The sequence below is a fragment of the Apostichopus japonicus genome, chromosome 21 (genome assembly GCF_037975245.1).
Source record: "Apostichopus japonicus isolate 1M-3 chromosome 21, ASM3797524v1, whole genome shotgun sequence".
In the NCBI taxonomy this organism is placed as follows: Eukaryota; Metazoa; Echinodermata; class Holothuroidea; order Aspidochirotida; family Stichopodidae; genus Apostichopus; species Apostichopus japonicus.
In genome coordinates, this window is record NC_092581.1 from 14,022,591 (window position 1) to 14,037,489 (window position 14,899).

General features: G+C 38.4%; 1 protein-coding gene across 5 annotated transcripts in view; it reads left to right on the forward strand.

Moving 5' to 3' along the window:
* Window positions 1-14,899, forward strand: part of LOC139963048 (leucine-rich repeat serine/threonine-protein kinase 1-like) — a 495,817-nt gene that overhangs the window by 33,437 nt on the left and 447,481 nt on the right. For all 5 annotated transcript variants that reach the window (XR_011791490.1, XM_071963512.1, XM_071963514.1 and 2 more), the window contains 11 exons: window positions 1,620-1,748; window positions 2,159-4,420; window positions 5,997-6,289; window positions 6,957-7,074; window positions 8,065-8,229; window positions 9,240-9,362; window positions 9,941-10,196; window positions 11,200-11,344; window positions 12,933-13,027; window positions 14,073-14,195; window positions 14,496-14,701. Coding sequence is in view for 4 of the 5 variants with exons in the window: in XM_071963512.1 (XP_071819613.1) it covers window positions 1,620-1,748; window positions 2,159-4,420; window positions 5,997-6,289; window positions 6,957-7,074; window positions 8,065-8,229; window positions 9,240-9,362; window positions 9,941-10,196; window positions 11,200-11,344; window positions 12,933-13,027; window positions 14,073-14,195; window positions 14,496-14,701 (3,915 nt within the window). In the remaining variant the exon portion in view is untranslated. The remainder of the gene's footprint in view (window positions 1-1,619; window positions 1,749-2,158; window positions 4,421-5,996; window positions 6,290-6,956; window positions 7,075-8,064; window positions 8,230-9,239; window positions 9,363-9,940; window positions 10,197-11,199; window positions 11,345-12,932; window positions 13,028-14,072; window positions 14,196-14,495; window positions 14,702-14,899) is intronic.

The following is a 14,899-nucleotide window of genomic DNA, read 5'->3' on the forward strand; positions in this document are numbered from 1 at the left end:
ATAAGAAAATTTAATGCCAATAGACTGTCAATATTAAGAGTATTTAGTTGAAAGGACAGCCCAGTAATTTTGATGATTACCTGTGTGACAGGAATAGTATAGCGGGGAAACAATGTCGTTATGACCGGCTTCCACCCTGGAAGTTTACAATTTACAATTTGGATTCATTTACCTTGTAACTGCCCACATGTAGTTATTTTGGCATCCCTCAGTCAAAACTGTTCCTTGAAATTGCTTGATTTTCATGAATGTCCATGACAAGTTTCAGTCAGAAGTTAATCATTGGATGCCATCTTGACACTGGTTTCATGTTTTCCTTTTCTATGCTTTCAGCACACTGTAGGTAATAGTTCTTTGCAAAACTAAAAAAGACTGTTTTTGATGGCTTTTAGTAGCACTTAGCAAGGCATCTCCTACAATAACTTGTTGCACGTACCCATAAAGTGTTGTAGTGTGTTTTTGTAGTGTGTTTTTTTTGCATCTACTGAAGTTGAATTGGATGATTTTTTTTTTTTAGAAATTTCTCAAAATCAGACATATATCCATAGTTGAAATGATTGAAGATTTTATGTTTAAGCTGTGAATGAAATGGGAAATTTCTAACATTTGATGTGGAGAGTAGCCTCACAGTGATTCATTCCTTAGAGTAACCAGTTGGTGTGGGTTTATAAGGAAATTCTAGATGAGGAGTTCCAGGGAGGTGGGGGGGAGGGGGGACTTCAAGTTTACTAATCTAGAGTAACAAATAATAAAATAGATCCTGTCAAAAATATCTAGTGTGTACTTGTTCAAGATCTAGTTATGCTGAAAGTATCAAAACGAAACAAACTTAAAAGCTAGGGTCTGCATCAATTGGCAACCTTCATCGCTACGAACTAAACGTTGTATATAATTCATAAAACCTTATATTTATTAGATTTGTTGAAACCTTGTATGTGAAGAAACATTCCACCATGATCTCTCCCAAATGGCATGTGGTTCTCTTTTATAGCTGCCTAGAGGAGTTTCTTTCATTCAAGCATCGCTACAGTATCAATGCCAATAATGGTGGTTGGGTTTGCTTCTATTAACTGTGGATGGTGGGTTGTGGGGGACGGGGGGTGGAAGGGGGTTAGTGGAGGTGAGCTGTTTATCACAGCCAACTCTATCACATATAGGCCAATTATGATGTGGGTTCAAACCAATGTATCAATTTTTTGGTATCATTTTTTGATTTTTTTTTTTTGTATTTTGATTTTGATTATTGATTATCAAAATTGATTATTGGTCAATTGATTATTGATTTTGATAATTTTGATTTTTTTTTTTTTTTGGTATAATGCCTGGTATTATGCCTGGTTTGCTTCTTATAACTGTGGATTGTGGGGTGGGGTGGAAGGGGGGGGATTGGTGGAGGTGGGTTGTTCATCACAACCAACTCTATCACATTGGCTAATAATAATGATGATTGGATTTTGCTTCTCCTGGCTGTGGAGAATGAAGGGAAGAGAAGGAAGGAGATTTGTTTATCATTTGCATCTCTTTTTCATAGAACAATCACGATGGTTGTGTGCTGCTTCTCTCAGTATCGCATTTATTTTGTTCAGTTTAATTTATTTCTCTTGTCATTTATATATCAGCAATTTCCTTGGATGTCCAGCGAGCTGACAAATGATAATGAACTTCCGCTCCACTCAGCAGCTAAACAAGGCCACTCTAAACTGGTGCGACTTCTCCTGAATCACGACTACAAAGCATTGATGGATCAGGTCAGTTTTATTTTGCAAATGTTTGAAATGAAAGTGTGGTAGGCTTAGGTGAAGTGTCGTTGATTACTTTTCAAAACTAAGCGATGTTCCTTTAGGTTTTAAAAGCATTAGTTGAGACATTAGTTTATGAGCACAGTGTTTTAATGAGTTTGGAGGTGTTACATACGACCATCAGAAAATGCAAGTGCTAATTATATCAATTTTAGGTCGTAAATACAGAAAAAAATGCAGATAATTTTGTTTACTAAGCCAGGGTAGGGTGTCACTTTAAGTTTTATACAGTGAAAAATCATGTTGTATACAAACCTTGTCACCCAGCATGGGTAAGAATATTATAACAAGATAAGAAACGGTGATTTTTCTTTTTAGCTCCTACTGTAATGTGGTATTTTATTTGTTCAATATTTCAGAAGCTGTTGGTCAGGGATTCCTCAAAACCATCAACAATGTCAAAATATAAAGCAAGTTTCAAGTCCTATAAGGGAGAGTTGCCATTCTATATCGATCAATGTAACATCAACAGCCAGACGGCTTTGTACTTAGCCTGTGCGGCCGGTCACACAGAGGTCGTGGAGGAACTCCTTGATTACCAACCACGTAACGGTGGTGGTGCTGGCTCCCTGCTCCCAAACGGAAGTTCTAAACCGGCCATCAAGGTGGACACTTACACTGTCGAGGGGAGAACCCCCTTACACTGCGCCGTGTTATGTGGCCACATAGATATAGTATCGGTCCTTCTCAGGCATGGTGCAGACCCAAACAAACCGTTGCAATCCCTCGGCCATCTCATGGCTCAAACACCGGTCGAAGAGGGTCAACACGAACGTTTCGAAGAACGGGTCCACATAGCACCTACGGATTCGTCGGTCTTGTACGCAGCCTTTCAAAGATCAGACAGTAGTCTGGAAATCATCAGACTGCTCCTTAGTTACGGCGCCAGAGACGTGGACGGGAAGGTGCTGCTGTCTGCAAACTTATCGAGAAATAAGGATGTGATATCGCTCTTGCTGGCCTACATGGGCGTACACAGGGACCAAGATTCCACCATCAACGAGGCCTGTCGAGAGAAATTCAAACGTCTTCTCCTACCCATGGTGGGGATGAAGGCGGGCAGGCAGGCTTCCGGGTCGACGCTGGGCAAGTCTCTAAAACGTCGAAAGAGCCTTACCGATGATCATAAGTCATCCATCTTGAGAAGGAGGAGGACTTTGGCAAGTATAAAACGACCAGCGGGGATACATTCTTCTTTCGATACACCTGTGACCATTAACTGGCATGATCACAACCTGACAGATATCTATAAGGAATGGCTGGTCGAAGCAAGCCTTCGGTTTAATCCAGCACTGAAACACTTGGACAACATCGGCAACTGTATTCACGACAAGGTTTCTGTCATCACTAGAATAGATATCTCGGACAATTGCTTGCGGAATGTACCCTTGCTCATCTTCCAGCTTCCGTCTTTGCAAATGCTGAACCTTAGCAATAATAAATTGGTTCATCTCCCCGTGGATGGTCCGGAACGTATCCCAGAGGAAAATGGGGATGAAGAAGCCTCCATCGTAGGCTGGAAGTTGCCCTGCCTTAAGGAGTTCAAACTGGATGGGAATAGAATAAGTTCTGTGCCACTTGATGTATTCAAACTTCCCTCACTAGAAGTCTTAACCTTGGTTGGAAATGCCTTGAAAGAACTTCCATACGACATGTGGCGGGCTCCAAGTCTGAGAGTTTTGAATGTATCCAAAAATAGGTTGAAGGAGCTGCCTATGACCGCAACGGACACTGATGATGTTTTCCCGATGGAATCGTCCATGGATACACTCAGAATGGATTATTCTCTTCCAAACGGTGGTAGGACCTCAGACAGCGAATCGGAGAACGCCTATCTCCCAATGGATGAAAGAGAGCATTACGTCGACATGCACAATAATTCTTATCTCAACGGTAGGGACTGTGAAGATAATGCCAAATCCCAGTCGGGGAACGTCGCCTTCGGTAACTTTAAACGTCACCAGCTGTGTAGTTCGAGCAGCATGGTGTCGTTAACGATAGAGGAGAAGCCAACCTCCGAGGAAATATGTAACTTGAGAGAACTTGATCTCTCCCACAATGATTTTGAAGAAGTGCCACCTGGATTGGCCTGTTTGGCTCCTGGACTCGCCAAGCTGGTGTTGTCCAACAATGAAATCAAGAACTGCGGACCCATCAATCGCTTCCCAGCCGGTCTGGTCGACCTCTACATGTCCAACAATCTAGTCAGTCAGATCACAAACTCCAGCAGGAAGTTGTCCTGCAACCAGAAATCCAGCAAGTTCATGCTCTTCCGTGGCGTCCACCAGACCGACGAGAACTCCAACAGGACTGACCTCTGCTACAGTCCCTTCGTCGTCCAGAGTCCGACTCCGAGCAACGGGTCAAAGCACATCTCGCTGGATTCCTCGTCACTGTTACCGTCTTCGACTAAAACGAGTCAAACTCCAAAGAGTTACTACTGTCAGCATCAAAGACACCGGGTTTTGGCAAATCTAGTCACGTTGGAACTCTCGCACAATCGACTGCCATCATTGGTTATCGCCACGACTTCCTCTTCATCGTCACCACCGTCTCCTGTGGAGGGTAAAGATGATGTTTTGACTTCTGGGGAAGGAGACCCAACTTCATCTCCAGGAAAGGTTAGTAACCTCATGTATTTGATTTGATTTGATTTATTTTGTTTTTTCACGTGCAAATATACAAGGTGAAAGGAAGTCTTCTATAAAGCATACAATAGCTTAACAATGTAGAAGACTCCCTGAAGAAAGAAAACAGAAGAAAAAATTAAAGATCAAATTAAACGTTTCGACAATAAATCAATTATATTATATTTTAATTAATATGATGCAATTATTTCTTTAATATAACATTTTCTAAATGTTCTACACGATAATTTATTTTAAATAGTGTCAGTAATAGAATTCCAGGTTTTTATTGTTCGATTTCTGAGGCTTAACATTCCTGTTGAGGTATTCGTGTTGTGATAATGCGCATGATTTGCGTGTCTTGTGTTGTGGTGATGTATATCCGAATTACTGATTAAATAATTATGAAATGCATTAGGTAGGAGTCCATTCCAAGCCTTATAAGTGAAGGTGGCAAGATTTACACATATTATGTCATTAATTTTCAATACATTCAGATCCTTGAATAGAAGGTTGGTGTGATCACGTGGTGCAGCATGTGATATGTGGCGGACAGCTTTCTTTTGTAATATAATAAGTGGCTTTAGATTAGTATCACGTGTACCAGACCAAATTATTGAGCAATAAGAAAAATGTGGGACCACTAAAGTTTGATAAAGGGTCTTTAATATGTGTTGTGGCAGGTAGTGTTTCAATTTCGATAATATTCCTATAGTCTTTGCAACTTTCCTGCACACTATGGAAATATGATCACCCCATGAAAGTTTATGATCAATATGTACACCTATTTATGTACACCACAATATGTACACCACAATATGTACACCCATGTATAATTTTTTATTACATGTAGAACTAAAAATCAAGTCAAAAACTAGTTTGGTTTATTTATTTCTTATTTTTTATTTTTTATTTCTTTGTTTGTGTGTATGTGTCTGTCTGTTATACATTTGTATGTCTTTCCATTTTTCATTTTAATTGTACATTTAATTGATTTATTAAGTGTCTTGCATGATTAATCAGACAGGTTACTAATCTGAGGATCACATTAATGGATGACTTTTGGCAGAACTTTAGATTTTGTTATGATATAGTCCAAGAAAATAATAAAAAGTGAAATTGGGTAATATTGCTACAAATATTCTGGTTTCTAAGATATCCACCTTCAAAATATGCAAATCTCTCGAAAGCTCCTTCAAGGCTTCATCGATGATGACGTCCACTCTTCGTTGCAGACCTAAATATTATTGTTAATCCATTGTTTTATAAATTCTAATAACTGAAAACAAAACATGGTCTTAAACTTCATATACAGAAAACAGAGCACCTTTGGATTACATTCGACAGCATTTGCCCTCGACAAATTTTGTACTCCATTATATAGGTATCATTTGATGACGTAAAGGCTCATGTTTTCCCACGGAATTTTGTGTCGCATCTAAAGAAAATCGACCTTATGGTATCAGACTATATTGACCGATCGATATATATTGACCGATCAGTATATATTGACAGATCGATATATATTGACCGATCGATTTATACTGATCTCATTCTTTCCCGTTTTCAGTCGAGCCAGCAGTTGCAGGAGACCTCAGAGATTTATCTTCTCTTCCCGAGTCTGAAAGTCCTGTCCGTGTCGAGCAACAACCTCTCTTGCATTCCCGCAGACATTCAGTACTTCAGCCGGCTGAACAGTCTGAAGATCGACAGGAACGACCAGATACGAGAGTTTCCCCCGGAAATGGGACGACTGAAGAACCTCATTCAGCTGGAGTTTGACGGATGCCCAGTAAGGGACGATTACGGTAGAGACATGAGGGTTTCAGATATTCTCTCGTATCTCAACTCCATCCTGGAGGAGTAAGTTGAGAGAATGATTACGATTTGGGGAGAGATTCTGAAGGGCTGTTTTTTCCCGGAAAAGTTTTTTTTGCAATCTGAAATATTAATTTGAGTGTAATTTGTAAGCACAATGAGTGGGTTTATCAAGTTGTTTGATGCTGAATTCTCTTGTGTTTATTCACTGCTTTGTCATTGTATAGTAGTTTGATAATTCATGACTTGGATCATTAAATGCTCATTGTTTATAAACATGTCCATTTCACCCAAATCAGATTTTTTTTTGTCATAATGGAAATTCTACTGTTTTGAGAAAAAATTGACAGTAATATTTTCTAGGGTTTTTAGGAAACTGTTTGTTATATTTTACTCATTTATTCGATAATTGACAAATGGCGAGAGAGAGGGCAAAATCAGAAATGTTTCCTAAATTAAATCCACAATGTATCCTGCATTTTAGATGATTGTGGTCTGTTTTTGTGGTACCATGTACAGAACTGACCAAACTAGATATACGTTCTGCGATGTTCAACTCAGCTTGCGATAAAAAGTAAGGCGTTAGGTTGCAGCGTTATCAGCGTTTAGCAATAACAATAAAAGGAAGTTTACATTGAGTCTTCTATGACTTCCTACCACTTTGAATCTGTTTATAATAGTTCCTTACTTTTGCTTTTTTTTTTGTCGTCAGTGCCAAACCTTACAACAGGATGAAGTTAATGTTTGTCGGTAAATCAGACATAGGTAAGACCACCCTACTTAACGAACTCAGGAAGGACACCGCCGTCTTTGGACGCCATCCATCCGAGGTAAGATATATAAGTCATTTCACTTGACTTTTTCTCAAGTACTTTTGACATTTCTGAGATTAAAGTTGCTAACATGCTCCTTAAGTTAATTCCTGGTCATCAAATCTTGAAAATAAATGATATTCTGCAATATTTTGTCCATACTTTCTACTTACTCTCAAAACATTACATAACTGACATTGTATACTTTATATATTTGGCATATCACCTATTTTTCCATCTCTTTCTATCACCCTCAACACATTATATATATTTGAATATTCACTGCCAATCAATAGTAATTTTCACAGTTAGTGACTATTTTATAAGATTTCCAAGTAAAGACGTTTATGTCGTTAATAATGAGAAAAGCCTGGATGGAAAGTAAACCTTTTGTCCACAAAGATTATAATTTTGAATAATTTTTTGGCCTTCTTTCTTATTTGACTTACTTGAATTGGTTTTGTACACTTCAAATGTTGAAACATTGTAGCTAATCAAAGGAGATGATACTCCACAAACAAGCAAGTAAGAAAGTGAAGGGCAGGGAACTTGAACAGAATATACTCCACAGGGGTAGATTGAAATGTTCCCCATCTGCAGTGGAACAATCCAATGGATATTCATTAGGGCCATTGTCATTTAATATCATGTCAGTTTTAGTTATGAGACATAACCAATCAGCTTTTTAGCCCATATTTCGAGTTTGTCTCAATCGATTTTCGATGCTATCAAAAAAAAAATCCAAAATAAATTTCAGTAAAATTATGTAAGTAATGTAGCTGGCTAATGTTTTACATTGGAAATATAAAGGATATAAGAAAAGTTGACCATTTTGCAGTTCTCCATTGTGCATATTACATGTGATCAAGATGTTGAGAGAACTAAATGTTTGCGTGAATTGGTTACATGCTTATTAAACTTCATTAAAGTGAGAACAACATAAAATTCTTATTACCTTTCAAGTCTATGTACTAAATGCAACTTTCTCATATATTTTGTGTTGAGTAGATTTTGCCCTCTTTTGCTGAGAGATCTGGAAGCCCAAACATTGGAGGTAAAACCTTGAAAGGGAACTACCTGTCGACGGTCGGAGTGGACGTCGGGGAATGGACATACTGCAAGAAGAGAGGTGGCAAGAAAGTGACCTTTAGCACCTGGGACTTTGGTGGTCAGGTAAATTATATGTATTTGGATCATTTTGTGTATTACTTATGCTCCTCCCCCCCCCCCCCCATACCTATCAGAGCAAGCACTTTTGGAGGTCACATGTTGCACAAATTTGTTCATGATGAGAGTGACTTTAATACACATGATAAAAAGTGGAGTTCCTTTCTTTGGGAAGCAAACAGTTGTTATATGAAGTCACATCCTAGTTATATCCCTGGTTATATGGAATACTTCCTAGTGATCCCTGGTTATATGTAATACTTCCTAGTGATCCCTGGTTACATGTTATATTCCTAGTGTTTCCTGGTTATATGGAATACTCCTAGTGATCCCTGGTTATATGGACTACTTCCTATTGATCCATGGTTACAAGTTATACTTCCTAGTGATCCCTGGTTGTATGGAATACTTCCTACTGATCCCTGGTTACATGTTATACTTCCTAGTGTTTCCTGGTTATATTTAATGCTTCCTAGTGTTTCCTGGTTATATGGAATATTTCCTAGTGATCCCTGCTTATATGGAATACTTCCTATTGATCCATGGTTACATGTTACAATTCCTAGTGATCCCTGGTTATATGGAATACTTCCTAGTGTTTCCTGGTTATATGGAATACTTCCTAGTGATCAATGGTTACACGTTATACTTCCCAGTGATCCATGGTTACATGTTATACTTCCTAGTGATCCCTGGTTAATTGGAATACTTCCTAGTGATCCCTTGTGTTATGGAGTACTTGACAAAGTGAATATTGGGTGGCAGAATATTACATCCAGACCCCAATGGAGGCAGGATGCTTCCAAACTGCCACCATGCTTCTCCTGAATGGAGGCAGGATGCCTCCTAATTGCCACCATGCCTACCCCTAAATGCAGGCAGGATGCTTCCTAAATGCCACCATGCCTTCCCCTAAATGGAGGCAGGATGCCTCCTAATTGCCACCATGCCTTTCCCCAAATGGTATTAAAAACTGATGAAAAACTATCTACCATTATGTTTTTCTTCTCGACCAGAACGAGTTCTATGTGACCCACCAATACTTCCTTACAAAGCGTTCCATATACCTGGTGATTTTCAAGATAACGGACGGTCGAAGGTGCTTAAGCGAGCTGCAGCAGTGGTTGGTAAATATTCAGGTGAGCCCTGATAGATGATGTAAGGGTAGCAACAGTCTTGTTTTCCAAATGTAGCATAATCATGCTAAAAAATATGGTGTGTAAAAGTAAGTTGGCCTGACGTTTCGATCCTAGCAGGATCTTCTTCAAAGGCTAAATGACAAGTAACAGTAACAGAAGGGACAAAAACATGCACAGAATACAGACAGGTTAATGAGCATGGTGAACACAAAGAGATAGATGAAAGGGGATTAGTAGACAAGGGATGGAGAGAAGAAAGAAAGAAACCAACAGGGGAAGAGGAGAGGTAGGAGATAACAAAATTATGGTGAGAGATGGGGAAGGTTGGGGTGGAAGTTGGGGGAAGTGGGTGGGGAGATGATATACATAACTATATTACCCTATACCATTATTCTGAATATGCTGGGAATTGAGAAGTGAATATTGAATATCATCCATTGCTAATATCTATTGACAAATATAGAAAATAAAATTGTCAAGCGGAGAGAATGAAGGGAAATAACAGTTAGAGCAAAAAGTGATAATTGGGGGCGATGCCGTAAGCGGGTCTACAAAGATGTTCCTGTCTGTTTCCACAGGCCCGAGCACCAAACTCCCCTGTGATCCTCGTCGGCACTCACTACGACGTGCTCCATCAGAACAAGAAATACTCGCGCGAGTTTTGGCCGGACCTGAAGAAACTCATCGAAGATCGTTTTGTGGTGGATTCCCCTCAAGATATGGGTCTACCGAACGTTCACTGTTGCATAGAGATCAGTTGTACGGCAGCCGGCAGGTACCATAACCTCAACAATCTCAGAGAGAAGATTTACGATGTGGCGTTTACAATGAAAGGTATGCAGGGAATTTTGGATTCTTTGTGTCTAGCGTGTATGTATGTATGTATGTATGTATGTATATTAGTTCCTCCTGCAAGCAGGAACTCGCGAAGAAGCCATCATTGGCTTATCAAAGCCGCAAGCTGACCGAAGTCAGTCTCTTAGATTCATATTTAACGTTCATGATTATGAATTGTCAATTGTCAACAACTCTGTAACGGGACGACATACATTAATCTTGGAGTGACCCGAAGTGACCGTGTGAGTGACTCGTGAAGAAAACAATATTAGTCTCTTAACATTAGTCTCTTTAATGATATATCTTGGGGAGTTCTTAGCAGCTGACCAAGAGGCTAAAACTGTTCTACGAATATATATGGCCCTTTGAGAAAAATCAGCCCTCAATCTTGCACTTACAGGGTATGCAGGACCTTAGGACCTAACCCTTTGGGGACTCCAACTGACCTACCCTGTACATTGCTCAATCTAGCAAAAGTGACATTTTCCTTCTGCCTGGTCCTCTGCTTCAACAAATGTTTTTTCTCTGGCACTCTTAGAAATTAAATCAAGAATTCCTGATTTATATTGTGCTATGAATCTGTTAGTCCCGGATTTTATTTATCTTGAGTGGATTTGAAGTAGGACTCATTTCTCTTTGTACACATAGTTTACATTCCAAATAAAGAGTTGTATACAAACAAAATCCACATATTGAAAATGTATGAATAAATCTGCAAGTTTTAAACCAGTCATTTTCGTAACTTTGTAACTTTTGATATTGTTCCTTGTAAATGGGACTTAAATCCTGACTTAAAAAAGTCAGACACAAAGCAGGGGTGAGATTAAGGAGAAGGGGAAAATATTAATTGGCTTTGTGTCAACCGATTGCAAACATCGTATCCTGTAAATTAAAATTTACAAATTTCTTCTATATTTTAAAACAAAAATGTAGTACAATTTGAAACTAAAATGTGTTGTTTCCATTTTTTTAAACATTTCTTTGCTGTTATAATATCCAGAGTCCAAGAGAGTCAAAGATAAGGGCACGCTCCTAGATAAGAAAATACCGACGTCGTATCTTGCTCTGGAGAATGCCATTCGTACAATCGTGGGTAACATGAAGAGAGATAGTCGAGAACCAGTGATGAATACCACGGAATACAAGTATGTTTAATATTATCAGCAGAAGTGAAGGAAAGCACTTTCTCTTAAACACTGTAAATTATATAATCTATGTTATATTAATCATCATTGTTATGTCCATTCTTCTGATTGAAGTAGAATTGAGTTGTACACTGCTGGCCCTTGGAGAGTACACTTGTAAATCAGTACTGGGTATAGCAGTGTGTTTTTGTTCCCATCTTCTGAAATTATACAATATCAGCTGTTTGCTTACATTTACCTTCTATTGTTAGTTATCTTAGTGCACTACTGGCCCTTGAAGAGTACACTCGTAAACCAGTACTGGGCATAGCAGTGTTCTTCATCTTCTGAAATTATACAACACCAGCTGTTTGCTTCTATTTATCTTGTATTTTTTGTTATCTTTGTGCACTGCTGGCCCTTGGAGAGTACACTCGTAAACCAGTACTGGGCATAGCAGTGTTCTTCTTCTTCTGAATTATACAAAACCAGCTGTTTGCTTCCATTTATCATCTATTTTTTGTTAGTTTTGTGAGAGGATTGTTAAACCTATTACACTTTTGAATATAATGTTTTATACAACACCTAATTATATTCCGGCCATTTGATTGGTCAATTGCTCGTCGATTGCATGCAAAATCCGCTCTATTGCACTCTATGAAATAGAACCATGGGTTATACTTTTTTGATAGCACTTTTTTCAATGGTAAGAGAGCAGAGAAACCTGTCTGTTCAAAACAATCTGTTGCATGAGTGCATTTTACATCCAATTATCTCCAAATTTGAAGGTGTATAAAACAAATAATGAATGGTTTCCATTCGTGCAATAGTGCAAATATTTCATTCGTTGAAAGATGTAATTTGTTCCATTCAACTCGGCTGCGCCTCGTTGAATGGAACATTCCATCTTTCACCTCATGAAATATTTGCACTATTGCACTCATAACCATTCATTATTTGTATAATACCCCTTGTAATTACTATTGAATTCATATTGTCAAAGGTAAATAAAAACAGAAATTTCAATTTTTGCAATTGACAGGTTGTTTTTGAATGACAAAATATAGGAAAAATGTCATTTTTGTGGAAAGATTGATCCTGGAGGCCTTAACCCCTAACCTCCCCCTACTTCTTCTTCCCTCCCCCCTCCCCCCCCCCCCCCCCCAAATAATCTGGTAGACTTTTGCCATGAGCTGTCTGCTCGTGTTTGCATCACTTGAGATTTGATCTAGAACTACTAGACACATTCATTGGCAGTGTAGAAACATTACATGTTTTTATAGTTTGGCAGCTACTGACATTTTTTCACAATTCAGTACTTTGGGGAAACTATGGCATAAACAGAAGTGGAATAGGAGTTAATTGCATGTCACATTTAATCTCCGTTAAGGTTATCAAGATGTAGCATTGAGGTTTGTCAATTAATTTAATATATAAACTTATGAAATAATAACAGATAATAATGAATGAATAAATATATTAAGTAAATTTAATCTTTACAGAATGAAACTGTCATTTGATTTTCCATCAGTTGTGTGGTTAAATGTTTCAGTTGTTAAGTTGTTTCAATTGTTAAGGTTTTAAATTTATTTTTCCCAACTATAAACAGGACTGAAGTTGCCAGAGTTATGGTGGAAGAATCGGAAGTTTCATTTCACAATAAAGAAGAACTAATGCTTGCTACAAAATTCTTGCATAACAATGGTAAGGTTTGCATCCACTTCTGACACCATGTTATGATCTTCATACTTCGGACCAAACTCAGTCGCAATGAAGGCTAAAAAACAAGTTACATAACGTTAACAACATTTATTACATCCTCGTGCTTTGCCTGACAACCACAGAGTGAGCTGTCAGGGACCTAAACAATGCCACTCTCGTTACAAATGTGACCAAACTTGTCAGTAAGACATATGTTGTAAGATATTTCCAACATGAAAAGAATTCTTATTATCGAAAAACAGACATTTCCTTGATGCCCTTCATGTGTGCATAAATGTATGGTCTCAGTAGTCAGATGCTGATGGGGCTGCAGCATTACGGCAACCAGGCTGGGTTTTGTTTTGTGCTCTGCACTTTCACACGATATGGCATTGCAGGTATACAGAGAAAATTTACATTGTTAGATAATCATTCAGCCTTGCTGCAGGGGAGTTTGCAGCAGCTGCAGCTATCCTTTTTGACACAGTGCCTTATTCTAATTTGATAATACTCATCAAAATATACTCAGCATATTAGACTTTTAAAAATTAGTGATATTTGTGTGGTTTTCAAAAATTATTGTTTGCCATTTGCCTTATATATAAATATAATTTTTTTTTTCAGCAGACTTACTTCTTAAATACTGAAGTAAAGAGTCCATTCCATGTCCCACAAAAAGAGATATATAATTCTCTCGTCCTGAAGAGGGTGCAAACAACTTCCTGTCTTTAAGTTAGGATGATCAATTGATAATAATAACATGCAAAGCATAGAATCTAATGTATACATTAAACTAGACCATGTTATGTTGTGCAGTGGTCCTATGGTGAACTTTGGGTTGTCCTTGTGAAAAGTCTTAACATTTTAAGAAAGTGTATTTCAGAATACATTGAAATAACTCTTGAACATAGCAGAGAATTTTTTTTCTAGGGGGTGTTTTAGTAGAGGAATCGAAACCTGTGACCTCAGTATTGACCTCTACCTAATGGACCATCCAGCCCTTTGTTGATATAACATTTTTTCCTTTTCTTGTTTTTTTACTTTGCAGGAGTTTTGCTTTACTTTGAGGATGCTCTGCTCAGTGATTACTTTTTCTTGGATCCTCAGTGGCTCTGTGACATCCTGGCCAAGATTGTCACAATCCCCGAGATAAATCCAGAGGCCAGACAAGGTGAGCATCAGACAAGCTATTATAAGAGTCCCATACCACCCGCCCCCCTCCCCTCCAGACATGAAATGCAGATTGGGTGGTTGACCATTCTGATAGATATATATTTACTCTCTCATATGAAATTAATACCAAATATGAAGAAATGATAAACATTATATTAGGAATTGCCTTAAAACTGTACCGCACCCCTTATTTATCTTTTCCCCTTCTGCATGTCAGACTTAATGTCAAGACTAAACTTTTAAACTCTCATGTTTAATTGTTAAACATTAGTGTAATGTACTTGCCTTTCCATGGCAGGCGTCATGCTGATTCGAGATTTGGAACAAAAGTTCATCAACTCAAATGTCAACGCCTTCATCCGGGGCCTCCTGAACAAGTTTGAAGTTGCTGTCGAGTACGACAACCAGCATCTTCTCATTCCATCTCTCCTCCCGAAGAGAAATGATGCGATTAGTATCCAGATGGTACGGATTCCACAGCCAGACGATCACATAGATGAACAGGTGTGTAAACCTTTAAGCGGCCATTTTACTTCTTGGTTCTCTGTCTGTTATCTGTTGATAAAATTACTTTTGAAGTCTTTTAAAGAGTGATAATGCCAAGGAGGTGATCGGCTTGTGCAGCATAACATTTTAAAAATGTACATGACGGTGTTAAATTAATCAATAGATGTGTAATACTGGGAGAAAACTCTATAACTC